Genomic DNA, 19,381 nt, shown 5'->3' with positions numbered 1-19,381 from the left:
GTTTATGTTTCAGTTGGCTCCCTAAAAAAAAAACAGGCAATTCTAGGCAAGGAGAAAAACTCCGAAAATTTTCATTTTACACATAATTTTTTTCTCCGCAATCTTTTTGCCCCAAGGGAAATAGGCGCTATGTAAGCGTGTGTGTGTGTGTGTGAGTTTTTCTTTTCTCTTTACTGACCCCTGTCAGCTGCAATGCTTGGGCAGCAAAACGAGAGACTATGAACTCCAAGATTTTTGGTTGAGTAGTTTCCACAATTTCTTCGCCCAATTTCTGCAGAATTTCTCCCCTCTTATTTGTTTCGAGAGGAGACGGACTTGGGGGTTTTCTCTTTTAGAGGAATTTTTAATATTTCATTAAATTAAGTGCCCCGGAAATCGTTCAAGTGGCACATGATGAGCACGCACAAGTGCACACAACACAGCTCTAGAGTGAGAGTCTCTTTCTCTTCTCAGCCGCAAATAGGCAACAGCTTCTAGAAAAAAGGAGGCGTGGCCCAAGGCAAGTGCTTTGTCTACAACTGCTGCTGCCTTCTGTTGCTGCTGCTGTATTTGTAGTTTAGGCAGACACGAAAAATCCGCTTAAATAACTTGGCGTTTTTTCTGTTCCTTATGCTCACTCTCCTGTATTGTGTTGTTTTTGGCATTTCTCTTGTTAAGTCAGGCACTTTTTTTACGGTTCGCAGATGCTCATGAAATTAACTTGGTAATGCGCAGCTTAGTGCGAATATTTTTTAGGGGGATTTCTGAGAAAGAAGAGAGAGAGAGTTCGAGATGGGAGCTGCGGATAAGCAGTTGATTTCCTTTCGTTGTTAAAAACTCAACAATAGCTGCGTGAGGCAGCGAAAAAATTCAGTTAAATGGAAGAGAAGGGGTGAATCTTGATGCTCTTCATGGAAACTGAAGATATTTTTGGACTTTTAGGAAGTTCTCAGAAGGCAGATATATTTTTGAAGATTCTCTACAGACTCATGAACAGCCAATTTAAATAAGTTTTCCGAGAGATATCGCTTCTCTTCGATTACCCTATTACTATTTAAAAGTAAATGCAGATATTTTTTCTTGGAATTTTCTATCACTCAAAGTAATTTATTGACAGTTATAGCAAATATTTTCTACCTCTCCTTAAAGCTGAAAACCTTATTTATTTTCAAAATTAACGCAAGGTTTTTTCTGGCGTGCGTAACTTTCTCTTTAAAGCTGAAAACTTTATTCGTTTGTAAAAGTATAGAAAGGCTTTTTTAACTGTCTTGCTTAACTTATTTCCTTGACACTTTAAGCGAATATTTTTCCACTTCTCCCCATTGAGACTCTTCTTCTTTTAGCCCTGTGTTTTCTATGTCTGTTTCTTGGGATCTATTGGCAGCGCAGGCGACAGGCCATAATTCTTAGACAACTTATGTTGCATTCGTACAACATTCGTTTTTATCGTCACATTGCAAGGACTTGCAACTGCTGCAACGAGGGTTTTTGGCGCGATAGCTGCAAGTTGCAGTTGAAACTTGCTTCGCCATTGCAATTTGCCCCCAAAGCGGAAAAAGCGGCAAGAAAAAAAGTCAATGAGAGTCTGCCACTGCCTCGTTTCCCTTACCCCTCCCCCCTGTTTGCTGCACTCACAATTTCCCTTGACTCATTGCCACTCCTTTGGCACTTGCTTTTTGCCTCGAATGCTGTTGCTGCTGCTGTTGATGTTGCTGTTGCTACTCTGTTGCAATAAGTTCCGTGTTGTTAATTTCACAAGAGAGTGTAACTTGTAATTTTGTGCGCTGTTCGTTTGCTACGGCTTCACTTGACTTTTGCGCTGTAGTTGTTGCAGCACTTGCCATCGTTGTTGTTGTTGTTCTGACTGCTGCTGCTGCTTTACGGCCATCAACTGTGGCGCGTGACGTAAACGACGACGTAAAACAGCAGCCACGTGAGCGTTACATGACATAAGCATCGCTTCGTTTGCTTTAAATGTCAGCTTAATAACCATTATTATTAAGTTTTTTTGCATCATCAATGAAACCATAAAAAAGAAAGAAAAACAACGAACGGAAACGGAAAACAAAATTTCTACGTCAAAATCAGGCGCAACAAATCGAAATTCAAATCAAAAGCAGAAATTTACAACAGCTTCTTCCTCTCACCTGACGATGCTGCTGCTGATGATGATTTGGCAGCTGCTGCCTTTTTTCTTAAGAGACCTGTGTGTGTGCACGTGTTTGTAGGGGTTAAAAAACATAATTTATATATACATTGTTAGATCCACAAAATTGGTTAGCATGGAGAAAGAGAGAAATAATATGCATGTTAGAGTTGAGTTAGGTTATATACATACATACTTAATATATATAAAGAGTCTTAAGGCAATCACAATTCCCAAAACTCAGTCACTCGAAGTAATTTGAAAACGAATTCAATTAACTGAGCGAATTTTCTTTTAGACAACGCAAGATTGACAGGCAGAAAACAAGACAAGAATACAGCAATCCATTCCTCGGATCTAAAATTAACTTCAGAGAAAGTGCTTTCTCAACTGGCAACACACGCGTCTAGCTAATGAATTAGGCTAATTGATCCAATTATCTGCCACATGAGGCAGATTTATTTTAAAGCATCCAAGAAAAGATTGTATGCGCATAGAATGGAATTGATTTGATGGCAAAAGGATTGAGTTAATGTTCACTTCAATTAAGTGCAAGGAAAAGATGGAATGCCTTGGCCCAAAAAAGGATGAATTTGTAATTACAGAAGAATTACTTGAGCATATGGCTAGCTACCTATTTATGTTATTCCTATTTTTATAAGTATGAGCATATTAAAAAAGAGTTTAAGAGAATTATAATTTCACAAATAGATGGAACCATTATTGAAATAGTCTATATATCTAATCATACTTATAAATAAATACTTATAAAAAGAGTCTTAAAGAAGTCTTTAAAACACATTAAATATTGCTTTAAGCCTGCTTGCTAGAATATTTAGTTCAAGGAGAACGTAAACGGACATCTCAGCTAATATCATTAATAAGCGTTTGCTGTGCAAACTGTCTATATTGGTATCTTGAGCAATTCTCACGTCAGCAATTTAGTTAACCCAATTATCGCACAATATTCTAGAGACAGCACAACAACAAGGCGGCAACCACATGGCATCATTATGCAAGTGGCAAGCAGAAGACCACGCGACTAAATAAAAGCAAACTAACTAGCTAAACACAAAAGCCACAAGTGATTTGCCCAGACATTACAGGCAATAAACACACAGACCTCCACAAAGAGAGCAAAAAGAAGAGGACGACACATTTGAGTGGCGACAAAATAATTAGAAATCGATAAAGTGGAAGTCGAAGAGTGTATGAATAAAAGGGAAAGCATTTGGGCAGCTGTCAAGGCTGACAGCAAAATGGAAATTAGTTGATTAGAGTTCGATGTGTGTGTGTGGGAGAAAGACTTACACAAAAGTGCCGCAGTGTTGGTCAATTGCGCGCTGCCCGGCGAGGTGGCAGCATTCGATAGACTCGGCTGCGTCATGGCGGCAATGGCAGCCAGATTTTGTACGGAAAGTGGATTGAGTAAGCCAGCAGCTGCAGCCGCACTCGTCGTGTCCTGCGTCGAATTGTTTTGCTGTGCAGCACCCAAACCAGTGAGTGCTGAAAATAAAGTGTATAAATTAGTATTAGTTAATGTAATATTTAAGTAGTATTTCTCATACCTTGCAGCAGTTGTTGATGCAGTCCGACTGTCTGTAGCTGCTGCAGCAATTGAATGCTGGCAGGTGTTAGAGCATCGGCTCCCATCACTGGGGACGGCTGTTGCGGTGGGTTTGGCAGTATCGGTGTCGACACACTGGTCGCCGTCTGTCCCAATGGTATATTGATGTTTGTGGCCAAATTCCATAGATTTGCCTGTATCTGTTGAATCTTTTTCTGCTCCTTCTCCTTTTGCGTATCCGCAAATTTAACAACCAACGGCGATGTGCAGCCCTCCATGATTTTATTCTGATTCATAGTCTACAAAAGTAAAGTGTAAACAACAGATTGCTTAAAGCAATGTAAAGATTACTCTACTTACAACTTTAATGGCCGCTATGGCGGCGTGTTTGGTGGCAAATGTGACAAAGGCACAACCTTTGCTCTGACCGTTCTGATCCCGCAGCACTGTGCACTCCTCGATGGCACCGTGGATTTCAAATAGTTTGCGCACGTCGTTCTCGTTCAGCTTCTTATTTAGCATGCCCACAAAGAGCTTGCGTTCTGCAAAGAGAAGAAAGAGATTGTATTAGAAATTATGGTAATTCATTTAAGAAAGTCATTGGTTTGTCAAAAAGTCTAAAGTCAACTAAGTATCTATTACGGTTGGTTAAATTTTAGGTTTGTTTTTAGTGATTTAATCTTTGTAATAGGCTAGCAAAACTGGATAGCGTGGCAAAGCTAGTAATATTGTAACATTTATATAACTTTAACATAAGTGTAAGTGAGTACTGTTAAGATATATGCAATACGATGTTTAAATAGGCATAGACAATAATATATTCACCAAATAAATTCAAAGTTTATTCATTAATTTATGCCATGAATATGTCATCACCAAATCCAGCCATTTTCCATGTTTTGCATATTTCTTAAAGATTACGATTAGAGATATTTAAATAGTTTGTAGTGTCAGTCAGGGCAAAGTTATGGTCAAAAAGTCCGAAAAAGTCAACTATGTTTCTATTACGATTTAAGTTCGTTTGCAGTGATTTATCCTTGCATTCAATTATCATTAAGTCGAAAAATAATGCAGTAGCATATTAAAAATATATAATATTATTGTATTAATTCAATATTATTAAAATAGATTGCCACATTAAAGAAAAATCAATGACATGTCATCACTAACAAATATCTAAATATTTTTAGATTCTTATAAATACAAAATCCGAGATGCATTGCAACTCATTTATACCAACTAATCCGATAATTATTCACACTAGTTACAGGGTATCAGCCAAGAATTCTAGTATGCTAGCTGACGTTGCCTTGGCCTTGGTAAATTAATCGCTGCGTGAAGAAAACGCAATGCGGAAAGCCTCAACCACAGCAGCCTTCAACACACAAACAAACACACATACTACCCAAAGCACACAAACACACACACACACAGTTGTCGCCAAGTCAGTCACACAAAGTGAAATGCGAGACGTGAGTTCAACTCGCAGTCTAAGACCGACCTCAATGATATCGCATGACAAGGTTTGCAGTCGATGGCAACTGCTGACATTGCTGTTGCCCTAGAGAGGAATATTCAGCACCTACTTCTTCGCTGTTCCCCTTCCCTATATCTAAGTAGTTGGTTGGCCCAGTTACAAGTGGGTTGAGGGCAGGGCCAGAGATCAGTGACCAGGTGAAGTGGAGTGAAGTTCGCTTTTAGTTAATTTTGCCATTTAACATTGCTCAATTAATTTTGCATAAATTAAAATTTGCGAATGGGGCACAGTCTGTGCTCTGCGAGAGTTTTGGTCCCTAACTAATTGGCGCACATTTAACATATCGCCAAATGTTTGCATAAAGGGGACAACACACAGTGTGTTGAAGGTAGGAGCTAATTTATTTGCACAAACACGCAAAATGCGCCGCTGGTCAAATTAATTGTTATCAAATATGCAATTGGCCGCCAGCTTTCGACCGGAAGTGCAAAGCAACTTCCCTTCTCTCCAGCCAACTAAATAATTAATGCGCCTAAATGCGGTTCATTAAAGCGTCATTTTTTGCATTTGTTTCGCCAGCATTTTTAAAGCCAACCACCAAGAAGATCGTTTATTCATCTATCTAGCTTTTAGTGCGAAAATCTAATTACACTAATATATGTATGCAGTTTTTGCAATTGCCAGCAACATTTTTTCACAGCAATTATTTCGCATAATTATTCTGCATTTTATCATCGCATCGATGGTTTCGAATTTTCGATTGTGCCGAAATTTTCATTTTATTGTTTATAATTGCAACAGCAACAGCTAGAAACTTTGGTAGTACATGAATTTTCCTCTGTTTTCGAGTCGAAATCAATTAAAATCATAATTAAGCTATTTATGGAAAATATTGATTATTAGCTCAAAAGTGTAGCGAACACAGCGTTTTATTTAAGCATAGCATTTAGTAGTGTTATTAATATTATTATCGATGTGCAATTGTGAAATACATTTTTAGCTGAGCATTATAATGAGCAGAGAATAATACCTCCACTTGCCAAACACTTAAAGAGGCAAATGGCCTTTGCACCCGCCACATTCTAGAGTCACATTGCCATTACCATTCTCAGAGAGAGTGAGAAAGAGGGGAGTAAAGGGAGAGTTGCTGCATCATCATCGTTATCAAATGCAAACCGCTGTCTCCATCGGCAGCATCAGCACTTGCATTATTATTATGATTATTGCAGCAGCAGCATCGACAGCAGCAACGGCAGCAGCAAAAGCTAACTGCACTTGAGCTATATTATCATAATCCCAGTAGCATCGCATTGCAACTGCAACTGCAACAACAGCTACAACAACAACAATCAAATTCCCACCCACATTGGGCAAAAAAAATTTAAAATTCATTGAATTTGATGCGTGTCGATGCTGATGCTGCTGCTGATGGTGGTGGGGAGGTGTGTGTCCTGCCATGGCTGACTGCCAACACACAGTTTGATCCTGTCATCTCCCTCCTTACACCTCGATTACTCTGCTGTTGCAATTGCAGCAGAGAATTTGCTGTTGCAAGCACTTTTGCGGCAGTTGCAGCAAATGTTATGCCAGAGATATGCCAACGAAACTTCTGCCAGACTCTCTGCAAATATTTAGTTGTCAATTTTCTGACAGCGCGACCTTACATTTCGAATCGAACTTTGCTGATGAATATTAGCAAAGTTTATAGGTTTACGAAAGCCAAAGGCCTTTGCAGCCAGTGCTCTAGAAATAAGTTAGTGTAAATTTATTTTTTAAATAAAAAAAAATAGGCTTATGAAAGCATAAAGGGCGCTTTAACAAAACTAGTTGATACTTTTGCAATTGCAATTAGTTCGCAATTTTGAAAATAATAATTCAGTTTTCAATAAACATCAAATTAAGTATAATAAATATCAACCTTTATAAAATATTCTGATCATACTTTACAATCAGACTGACGCTTCATTGGTTATATAAAAAACATCGAATCGATCACAATTATTTCTTAGAATACATGGTAAAGTATCGCAAACTTTTTTGAAACGATAAAATTGAAACAATATGCAACTTTAGATTAATAAGTAATATCGACAACTGCAATATATTAACGGTATTTCATTTTCTAATAATGTGCTTAGCAATTAAAGCTTTATAAATTTCCAGTTGCTATTTTATTATCCTATTTAAATTGCCAACCTTAATCTCTTAACTTTAAATTGCGCTTCCTTTGTAGATATTTCCAGAGTTTTAGCTAAAGTTTGCTCAAGTGCAATTCAATTTAAATTTTAATGTTCAACTTCAAGTCTCTTTCGACGGCCTGCAGTGTTCTTCTTGCTCTTTAAAATATTAATATTGAGACCTGGGTCCAAGACTCACCTCTTTCCTCCCTTTCTGCCTCCCCTCTTCTTGCCTTAATGCAACTAATCTGCTTCTAGTGGCGCACATTAAGTGTTGCCACGCTTTCGACTTTAATTTGAAAACATAAAGCATTCTGCATCCACCTGCAGCAGCAGAAGCAGCAGCAAGAGGCAAAGCAGCGACTAAGTGCGGCCACTTGTGCAAACACACACACTCAGTTCGGTGTGTGTGTGTGCTTTTTGTGTGTTATTTTCATTTGGCATTTTGCATGCAACTCAACTAACCGAGCGACCACTCAAAGAGAGAGAGAGAGAGAGCAAAAACGCAACTCAAACCGAGAGTAACCAAATGTAATGCACATCATATAACATCGACTCGCCTGATGCTGTTGATGATGATGTGAAGCACACTGTGTTATATATGTATATGTGTGTATTTACGATATCGGCTGCATTTACTTTATATCCTCATTTCTTTTAAGCATCAGCGCGCACATTCTCGTTATCGATTATTTCCATCTTTATGCTAATAGTTGTGTGTGTAAATCATAATCATGCGAGTTGGCTGAACAAATTAACATGTTGTCACTGTGCAGCATTTCTCCTCTCTCTCTCTTCCTCTCTCCCTCACACATTTTGCTGATTCCGTATGTAAGCGGGTCATATTTGCCGGCTGCACTCCAGGCTGCTGCTGCTGCTGGCTGCTGGCTGTTTTGTGCCCTGGACTCTCTGCCTCTGGCTCTGACTCTGGCTCTGGCTCGTACTCTGCTGCACCTGGACCTGGGGCTTAGCTTATTTATGTCACAAATATGAGAAGCGCGCGCTCCTCGCGTCGTATACGCAATGCCACGGCTGGTTAGCTCGGCTTGGCTGGTTTGCCCGCTTGGATGACTTCGGGGTTGAGAGCTGTAGCTGGAATTGTGTTGCCTCTGTTTGGTTGGTTGACTGGCTGCTACCGCCTGCCTGCCTGGTTGGTTGGTTGGTTGGGTTGGGTCGGTTGCTGCCTGGTTTGCCACTTTGCATGCATCGCTGCGTGTTTGGCATATTTAACAAATTTTCGCAAAAATAATGTAACGCCCAATGGATGTCCCCCTCTACTCATCTCCCCTTCTCTTTATCCCTACCTTGCTGTTGTTGTGGCTGCGGTTTTCATCGAGTAGCAGCAGCAGCAGCATTTGTTCAGAGGCAGGTCAGCGGCTGCTGCTGCTGCTTTAGCTTCTGCTGGCTAAAATCTAATCAAGCGCTGCGGCCAGGACACCAGCAAACTTATCAATAAGCCACATTCAGCACACCACACACTTCTCTTCTCTCCCTTCTGCCCCTCTCGCATAAACGCATTGGCTGCCACACATTTGCATGTATGGAGCGCGCGAGAGAGGAAAAAAAATATATCACCTTGCCACTTAATGAAATTTCATCGCCATTTTCAGCATATCTGGGAGCAGCTTTTCTCCTCTCTGCATTATTAAATTTAATTTTGGGTCGAGAGCGTCGAAGAAATTATGGCAAATATTCTTCATTTCATTTCGTTTTTCATTTTTCGTTTGGTTTCTCGTTCGCTGCTTCTTTTGTATTCGCTTCATGCATATAAAATTTAAATTTTAATCGCAAGCTGCAAATGTTCATTGGATTTGCCTTCAAAATGTGCACGAAATATTCTTCTAGCAGCACTAAAGCATGAGATGCCAGTTGTGAAATTGAAGCTGCCAAGGGGAGAGAGAGAGAGAATGAGTGTGTAAAGTGTGCAGCTTTTTTGCCATGAGTGAGCTAAGCTACCACTTTTGGACTCCAGGTCGAGTGTTTGTGTGTGCGTGAGAAGTGGGAGAAGAAGCAGTGGGGGAAACACAGGAAGCACAGCAGCAGTCAAGTGGCAAGTGGCACAAAAACCTGCGCTCATGGCTGCACTTAGAAAATATATGAAATAATAAAGTCCAAACATGAGTCGGCTGTTCGTGGTTATAAATTTGACACGATTTCAATACAATCAAAATAAAGTATTTATTCAAGTATTTCTATCCATTAAATGTTGACTTAACTTTAAAATATTTATCACCTCTTACAACAAATATTTCAATCCATCAAATTTTAGTTTACACAACTTTAAAATGTATTATTAAATCAGCATTTAGAATACAATCTTGAAAAATATACTATGTGAGAATTGTTATAAGAAACCCCCCAGGAATTTATAAAATATTGTACAACATTCTATAAGAAAACTAGCTTAGAAACTTCAGCATATTTTTAGAAGTTGATTAACAAATATAACATTTGCATTTTACCAAAATAAACTTGCTACCACAACAATTCGATTCACAACAAAATAGAAACTATTCTAAACTCTGGTTGGAAACGAAAGTAGAAAATTTCAATCTAAAAGCGAAAGAAATGCAAAATAAGAAAACTGCACGCACTATTCAAATGTGAATTCATATATGTGGTATATCTATACCTCTATTCGCAGCGGTTTCTTAACGCTCCCTCTTCTACGCTTCTAATGCTCTTTTGTATAAATTTGTATTTTTTTAAGCATTTGCCTTCCCACCACTTGGTAGTCGATTTAACGATAGAAAGACAACAAAAGTAGCAAGCAGCGACAACTGCGTTGCCATGTCCTTTATCCTTTGGCCGCGCTTAGGGCGCTGCTCTCTGTCTCCTTTCTTCGCCTTCGCTTTCGATTGCATAAACTTCTTTGGCAACGAATTTACATTTTAATTGCATTGAAATTTGTTTTTGTCGTTTCACCCTCAAAGACAACGTTTAATCTATTTCCAAAATATTGAATATCAAGTGGAAAAGGTTCTCACACAATGCAAAGAGAATATATGTATATATCTTTTTCAAAATGTATACATCAAAAGATAATTGCAAGGGCAGCAAGTTTTCGCATAAATTTCCATTATGCCATAACTGCCAACACTTTTTGGAGAAAACCTGAAATAAAAAAAATACTGGTAACACACAAACAAAAAAAAAAAAAAAGGAAATAAATTCAAACACTATCCCCTCAGAGCAATTTGAAGAAACTTGCTCACATTTATCACTTGGCCAAAGGCAATAGCAAGAACAACAAAACAGCAGTAAAAGCAAAACTCTTGCCACACACACACACACACTAGAAGAAGAGACAATAGTTCACACAGGTTAATAAATCGATATGACATTTTGAGCCCAGTCAGCAAAGTGAGTGTTGTTGTTCGGTTGTGTGTGCTGCTTATCCTGTTACAACACCAACAACAACAACCACACAACAACAACAACCACACAACAACAACTAATGCCAACAACAAGCCAATAAAATGAGCCATTCTTTTCCTCTTCTTATGCTATGCAGAAAAAAGCAGAATATGCTGGAGGCGGGGGATGGGGATGGGGAATGGGACAAATATACAACTCTACAAGCATAAATTTTCATGTAAAGGCAATAAAAAGGACATGTTTTCATACTTTGCTCTTTAGTACACAGAGACAACACAACAACAACAAGAGCAACAACAACAACATAATCAAGAGCATAACAATAACGAGGCGAGTCCAAAAATTATTTGCATTTTTACACATTTTGAGGGTCAGCCAAAGGACACACACAAAAAATGAATGTCCTGCATGATGTCCATTATGTGTGGGGTTAAAACTTTTACCCAATGATCGGACAATGCGTGTTCTCCATGTTCTCTGTGTGTGTGTGTGTGCGTAACTGTGATAATGGGTTTCTGTGTCGGAACTTTCAACTTCCTTTATTGCATTTTATGGGTTCAGCTTGGGTTTTTATTCGGACTTCGTTTAAGGATATTAGGATGTGTAGGCAGGCAGACAGCATGTTGTTGTTCTTCTTGTTGTTGTTGTTGTTGTCACGATTCAGAAGGTTATGATTATGACATCGAATTCTGTGTTCAGCTTCTCTATACAACGATAAGGTCGTTATTTTTTTTTTTGTTGATTTTTATTCTACAAGAAATTGAATTATGCGTAAATTCAATGCAAAACATGTGACACTTATGCAAATGGGGTTCTGTTCTTGGGACCCTTGGAATGTTTAATAACACAAATGGAGCACTAGAACTTGGGCAGTATACCAAAGCATTTATGGAATTTTATGCTAACTTACTTCATGGATACAGAAATTATATCGAATGTGAAACAATTTTAATATATACACCATAAAAGTCATCTCAATCAATGTTTATTGACATGAAACTGCATTAAGGTAAGAGTTAATGTGGACAAAAGTGGCCATAAAAATGTATAATATACATATATGCTGATTACAAAAATGAAATCGATTTTCAAACATAGTTTTCATTCATAGGTGTAGTAAATTAAGATAATATTTAAGATATATATTTTTCATACTGTAATCTCATTATAGTATAGCAAAAGGAATAATGCAAATACACACACATTGAATATTTTCAAATAGAAATGTTCCTCAAAGTTAGATATAATGTAATGTAATGTAATATAATGTTTAGATATTACTATTATATTACTACCCATTACCAAGGTCCTTAATTGATTTGGCTGACAATATCTTGTACTCTATGATATATTTTGAATATAATACTGTAGCGGGTATCTCACAGTCGAGCACACTCGACGGTAGCTTTCTTACTTGTTGATATTGACACTAAGCTTAAAAAAGGGATTATGCAGGATTATATATTATGACTAGCGATAATTATTCATAAGTACATACATTTTTACCTTTTATTAATATTGTTAAACTGAGATAAAAGAAAAGAAATAGTTAGAAAGTTTTTAGTAATAGTAAAAAAAAGATTACTATTCATGTAAGAGACTTGAAAAGAAATAAGGTATTTTATTATTTTTGATATTTTCACTTAATTAGCATACAGACTTGTAGCAAAATGAATTTACTAGCTTTAACAGAACGCTTAAAGACTGAGACTAACATTTCTTCAACTGCAATTTGTAAATATTGTGACTACCAAATGAATATTCAGCAAAGTGAACGTGAAAATTGCAATGGGGGCATATGATTATCCTGAAGCATTCCACAGGCATGCAAATGTCAGTTAGTTAAGCCGCCAGCCAGTGAGTCAGTCAGTCAGTCAGTCAGTCAGTCTGTCAGGCAGTCAGTCAGTGAATGCTGCCATCATTCACTTAGACTTGCACTCAAAAGCAGCTGCCAGTTGCAGACGCCTCTGTGGCCACTTGAATCGCGACTGTCAAGCAGTTAGCTTTGGCTCTGATGACCAGGAGAGGAGCTAAGAGCAAGAGAGCGAGAGAGAGAGAGGTAGAGCAGACAAGACGCGATGAATCTGACGGCGTGTGGCGCGATAACTCGCTCCTAGCTGACTGTCTGACTGTGCGCCTTGCATCCCGGCATCCTAGCGGGGCCAAACAAAGTGTGAAGCATTTCACTAAAAACCAATTCATTTGCATAAAATGGCAACTGGAAATGCAACCGGAACCAGGGAGCATAGCGCAGTCCGCAACGCTCAGATTAGAAAATGGGCCACGTCATGGACCCCCCAACACTTCTCTGTGTGTGTGTGTGTATGTGTATGTGTGAGAGTCCTTTACAATGTGGGTAAATGGCACACGCGTTCGCCAAATGCGAATGTGAAAGTGCATTAGGCACACACACACACACACACACACACACACACTAGAGGAGATAGAGATAGGAAAAGTGGCCAAAAAGGGAGTGTGCACAACTTTATGCAGGCCATAGGCAATGTGGCTTTTGTGGCCAGGCCACGCCAGGCCTTCATATGCACATGCTGATGGGAGAGAGAGAGAGACGAGACCAAAAACCAGGTCCTGGGTGAATTGTCGCCCGCCTGCTGCGTTTTTGGGTCAAAGCAATTAAAGGTTATAAATTTGTGTGCGCAAAAATTACATTTTTTATATACGCTAGAAACTCTCGGAATACTCACACACAGAGAGAGGGAACTCGTTTAAAAAGCCCAGAACGCGGAGCAGGACAATAAGGGGACAAAGAAGAGGGAGAGGGAGTCACAAGGGGGGTCCTTAGGGGTCGTCACGTGCTGGCTACGTGGCCAGTTCATTTGGCGTTTAATTTAGCAGAAAATTAAAGTCCAGTTAAAATTTGCATGCCAATTTGCTTGCCAGATTTATGAACTGAATGCAATGGGGCAGCAGAGCAATGAAGCGAGCTCTTTGATAATATGGCATAATTTCGTGCGACAGATAAATATGATTATAGGCATCATTGGAAATAGAATGAAATTAATGGGTAGATGTGACAAATTTTACAAATGAGCAATGGCAAAGAGAAGAGCACCGAAAAAAAAGATAATAATAAAGTTTGAATTTTTTGTATATTAGCAAATTGGTAATAAAAAATATACCTAAAAATGGATGAATTTCAAGAAAGTAAGAAAGCTTACCATTATTCAAAAAAGTGAGGTATTAATTTTAAAATATACCAAATTATTATATCGCAAAAATAATTAAGAAAATTGAAACCAAAAGATATATTTAGTACATTTACACGGTAATATATTCGAAATATAGCATACAGTGCAAAATATACCAAATTGTCAACCAAAGGGAAAACAAAATTTAAAATGTATAAAGTTAAAGAGAAAAACTTGCTTTTAAAGAAATTAAAATACATTACAACTTAAGCTTTTATTGAGATTTTGCATTAATATTAAAACAACTCTTTGAAATGAGATTATTATAAACTAAAATTCTCATAACTTCTCGTGTGTTGTCACATTACAATTTAAATTTTTAATCTCAATTACCCAGGAGATTTTTTTTATGAACTTCACTCATGATGCGACATACTTAACTCTGACCCCGTTGTTCCTCATCCCCGCCCACTTCACTTCACTTCAATTCCATCGCATCGCATCAGCAGAGTGCATGCAGAATGACATCATTCACAATTTTCCTTCTTCCGCATTAAGCACAAAAAAGAAAAATGGGAAAAACAAGAGAAAAATACGCGGGCAGGGAGAACAAAAAAAGAAAAAAAAAAACAAGAAACAAAAGAAACATATGCCAAACATATTAAAAACCATGTCAATGCCATTGTCTCTTGCTGTTGCTGCCGCCTCCCACAAGCCACGCCCACATTGCACACGCCCCTTTGCCTCTTGCCTCTCGCTTGGCCGCAATATACACTTGACTTTAACATCATTAACACACATTCAACTTGTGGTGCAGTTCAACAATTTTGCCATTCTTTTTGTTGTTGCTGGTTAAAAAAACAACAACAACGACAAAGGAAGCGAATCTGTTCAGAACGTATATAGTATATGTATATATATAGCCAACTAAGAGGAGATATATACTTTGACATGTGTGTGCTGCTGGCATGACACTTTGGCTGTTTGAAATACTCGGGGATCAATGGAGGCTCAGGTTGAAGCAGCTGCTGCTCAAGCTTCAACTGCAATTTCATTTCATCTTCGACTTTATGTTGTTGTCACATGGTTTTATGGTGAGCACACACACATTTATATTTTACACTTAATTTTGTGTGAAATTTACTGTTAAGCGACAACACTTATAAAAGTTTTTCACCTGTCGCACGCGCTGCATGCGGCCTTTGTGGCCAATTGTCAATGAGGCAAAAATTGCAGTTAATAAAGTTGAGAAGCAGAAAATACATTGACGAGACATCAAGCTATGAAGCGAGAAATACATTTGGATATTATCACAATATAAAGTGCGTGTCTTAAAATATGCAAGACAGATTAAAGAAATGAATAAAAGTGACTTTAATTCAAAGTTGAATTTTTAAGAACAGCATAAAAGCTGTGCAAAATATAATTGTTTTGTTCTTTTGAGTTCACAATTGGTATTTCCTATTAAATTATTTTGAAGAAAAAAAAGCTCTAAACACCTTTGCTATTTCTTTCTATATTTAAGAACTATTCATCTAAAAATATATAAATAAATATACTAGAAGAAATAAAGGATTAAGAATAGTTAAAAACGACATCAAAGCGAAAGATTTTTACTGATTTAGCTATGAGATCTTTTCTCTTTAAAGTAAAAGTAAAAAAATGTCTTCTTTCAGCAATAATAAATTAATTTTTAACTTCAATCCCTAAGAACATTCCGTAAAATATATAAAAAAAAAAAAAAAAAGGAAATAAGAAATAGTTAATTGATTACTTTTACTCAAATATACAATAATAACTATTAAAATAAGTAAAACCAACATTACATCTTTTAAATTTAAATATTGAAAAGAAAATTTATATAAAACAATATACAAATAGGAAAAGCGTCATCTTGAAGATAAGTTTTGTTCTTTCAGCAACTCTCCAACTTCTATTCTCAAGAACTTCAACTTAAATATACAAGCACTTGAACTATCTTTAAGCCATTCAATGGTCCTCCATTTAGTTGACTAAGAAGCGGAAACAAACAATCGACTGTCATTTTGTTATGCTGATTGAAGCCAAATCCCCCTGAACTTTATTTTTGGCAACAAAACTTGCGCTCTTTCGGCAATTTACTTAATGACAACACTGCTTGGCAATTTGGTGGCCAATAAATTGCTTTAATTACCCAATTTTAAAGGACAGCAGATGGACGTGCACCAATCAGACACACAGAAAGAGGGAGAGAAAGGTAGAGTAAGAGAGAGAGGGAGAACGTTGTAATGTGCATGTAAGATGGCGCTAGCAACAATTTGGAATGGGGGAAAAGATGTTGCATGCAGCTGCTACTGCTGCTGCAAGCCAGACTGAAACAAGGTAGATAACACTCAACATCAACAGACCATCAATAAGGAGAAACAGAGAGAGAGTGAAGAGTTGAATGAAGATGGACAACTGAGCTGAGGGGGTGTATGGATAGGGAGTCTGTCTGTCCGTTTGTCTGTCTGTCAGGAGAGTCACGAAGCTGTTGTTGAGGTTGAGCGACTGTTGCATACCTGGCACTGTGTACGGTGATGGATGCAACGATGGCAGCCAATATGCTGAATTTATTGGCGGATAGGATTTATGCGTGGCATGCGAAAACGATGCCAGCAACGATGACGCTGACGATGACGACGCTAAAGTTGAACCTGAAGCTGATGCTGATGCTGACGATGATGATGTTGATGATGGTGTGCAAGTGGAGGACAATGCCGCGATGTCGCTATTATTGGATAAATTCTCAATTACTGACGATAATTGACTGCTGCTGGCAGTGTTGTTGCTGCCACTGCCACAGATGCTGATGCTGTTGCCATACTCAGTTGCTGTTGCTGCTGTCGCTGCTGCTGTTGATGCTGCTGCTGCTGCTGCTGTTGATGCTGCTGCTGCTGCTGCAGTGTTGCTGCCGCCTTGGCTATTTACGAAACCAATTGCAGTTGAATTATTTATCATGTCAGATGACGACGACGACGACGATGGCGACGAAGAAGAGAAAATTCTTGAAAATACTTTACACTTATTTACACTCACACACATACACACAAAGTGTAAGCACACACACAGAGAGAAAGAGAGTGGGATAGAGACAGAGCTATAAGCGAGCGTTAAAAAACACACACAAAGTCGTTGGCAAAGATTCGAAAATGCCGCAAGGAGAATGACGGCAACCAAATGAGAGAAACAGAGAAAGCCAAAGAGAATATGTATGTAACAATAATGTATATATGTAGTATATATATTCGCTGACGAATTGATAATTGAGCGAGTGGAAAACTCAATAAGCAAATATCATAAATATTAAACACGACATCATCATTCACACACACAGACACACAGCGTTCGACTTTTAAACAATTAGCGTCAGGTTAACACGATCTTCTACTTCAGATTCTTCCTCTTTTCGTTTGCTTTTTGCATTGATTTTTGATAATTCAGATTGTCATCAACAGTAATAATAATTGTGTATTATTTTTGCAACACGCAACGATTTTCTCGATTATCTTTTTTTAGCCACGCACAATGAGAATTTATTTTATTTAATTATTTGACTTGTTTTTGCATTTCAATATTTAACGTGAAACAATTAAAGCGATAAAGGCATAACAATGACAGCTTTTTATTTGATATTTTATTTGTGCTCTTTTTTTTACAACAATTAACATTTAGTTTTAGTCGATTTTCATTCGCGTTTTTTTTTTTGTTTTTTGTATTTTTTGTTGCGCACTTTTAGCGTGTGTTTTTTGCTTTCTCGTCTTTTGAATCTGACGATGGCGCTGCTGGCATCGAATCGAGTTTTCCTTTCGATTTGCAGACAATGAATTTATCAAGAGGTGCTTTTATAGATGATATAAATACAGAGCAAATAGTTCGATTCGCTATTGGCGCTAATTATAGGTGCGAGACAAAGTAAAGGAATTGTTCTTGTTGTTTTGTTGTTGCTGCTTGTCAGAGATGGCACTTGGTAGCTGATCGCTGAAAGGCATTCGGCATTTAATTAAACTGAGCACAAAGTGTGGAGAGACTACATAGAGTAGGCACTTTAATACCCTATATACTTCTGATGGCCCAAATGGGGTATAAACAGTAGATGAGAGAATCGAATATGAATGAAGAACCAACAGCTCATCCATCTATATTAACGATAGGCTTTATTATAGAGATTGAAACATCAAGGTACTAATTGATTCTCAAACTTTTTATAATTTCTATATTATTCATTAAAAAAAAGTTTTCTGAATTAATTTTAGAATTAAACTTTATATAATAATAAAGTTTGATGAACTAATTCTAGATTTAAGGGCAACTCACACTTAATTGCAAATTAGCTTCCTATAATATGGTATTTTATAAGGTTTTTTTGGTACCATTTTAAATAATTTTAGATTTTAAAGCCAAATTAACACAATTTTATAGCAACCCATTAATTAATCAGGTAATTATAAAATTATTTATTTTATTCATTCAATAACAGTTTCCTGAACTAATTTTCGATTTAAACTTTTTATATTTTCTATTGTTTCTTTAATAAAAGTTTCCTGATCTAATTCTAGATTTAAAGCCAACTCACTCTGTATGAGTTTTCCGAACTATAAACCGTTTAAACCTATTTTAGTTTCAAAAGACAAATTAACCACATTTTATAATAAACCAACAATTAACTTACATAGGTCATCAGGTTGTGCATCAAATGTCATTTACTGTTTTTTCTGAAGAGTCACCCTGTTGTGGATATTTATTTATTGTTTTGTCTGCACTTTCACGCCTCGTTTCACAACGATTAAAATTGCATTTCAGACTAAATCGATATATAGTATCTATATATATGTAGGTATATATTTATTTTATTTTTCACTTTTACGCAGCAACAATGAAGCACATTCAGTTCGCATGCCGTGTGTGTGTGTGTATAAAAAACGCGTATTGGCAAAAATCAAATCACTAAAAATAAATTGACATCAATCACCCGAGAGAGAGACGGAGATTCGAAAGGGGAAGAGCAGGACTATGCAGGCCAGACACACACTGTAACTAATTAAGCGACGTCACATGTAACACACTCGACACACACACACAATTACAGTTGCGGTATATTTTTGGTATTTAAATAACACGCCGGAAAAATGGATAAAAATTTGGAATATTCTTGCGTATTCGCAGCTCGTAAATCAACGTCCGATTTAAACTGATTGACGTTTTAGTTGCAACTAAACGTCGCAAGCAGCAACACAAATATTCAGAACCGCAAAACAACGAACACGAGACTCAAATTCAACTCAATCGCAGCTCATCTGCATCTCGCTCAATCGTAGCTCATCTTAACTCATCTCGAACTCATCTCGCATCACGATCTTCAGTTGTCAAAAGGTTCTGGGCGGACATAACTGGAAAAACTTGATTTACAACTTTTGTTGTCGTTGTTGTTATGAAATTGTGTGTTGTGCTCTTTTTTAAATGACTTTTAATGTTAGTTTCTTGTTTGTG

At 37.5% G+C, this 19,381-nt stretch overlaps 1 protein-coding gene across 5 annotated transcripts in view; it reads right to left on the bottom strand.

The window, feature by feature from the left end:
* LOC117565982 (CUGBP Elav-like family member 2) overlaps positions 1 to 19,381 on the bottom strand; it is a 141,299-nt gene that overhangs the window by 13,939 nt on the left and 107,979 nt on the right. For 3 of the 5 annotated variants that reach the window (XR_007954648.1, XR_007954649.1, XM_034245387.2), the window contains 3 exons: positions 4,053 to 4,234; positions 3,694 to 3,991; positions 3,437 to 3,631 (listed from right to left, as the gene is read on the bottom strand). Coding sequence is in view for 2 of the 5 variants with exons in the window: in XM_034245387.2 (XP_034101278.1) it covers positions 3,437 to 3,631; positions 3,694 to 3,991; positions 4,053 to 4,234 (675 nt within the window). In the remaining 3 variants the exon portion in view is untranslated. Of the gene's footprint in view, positions 1 to 3,436; positions 3,632 to 3,693; positions 3,992 to 4,052; positions 4,235 to 16,413; positions 16,433 to 19,381 lie in introns of those variants that run through there. The other 2 variants (XR_007954650.1, XM_052003107.1) reach the window with 1 other exon arrangement.

Source organism: Drosophila albomicans, chromosome 2L (assembly GCF_009650485.2).
Source record: "Drosophila albomicans strain 15112-1751.03 chromosome 2L, ASM965048v2, whole genome shotgun sequence".
Classification (NCBI taxonomy): domain Eukaryota; kingdom Metazoa; phylum Arthropoda; class Insecta; order Diptera; family Drosophilidae; genus Drosophila; species Drosophila albomicans.
This window is presented reverse-complemented; position numbering and strand designations above follow the sequence as displayed.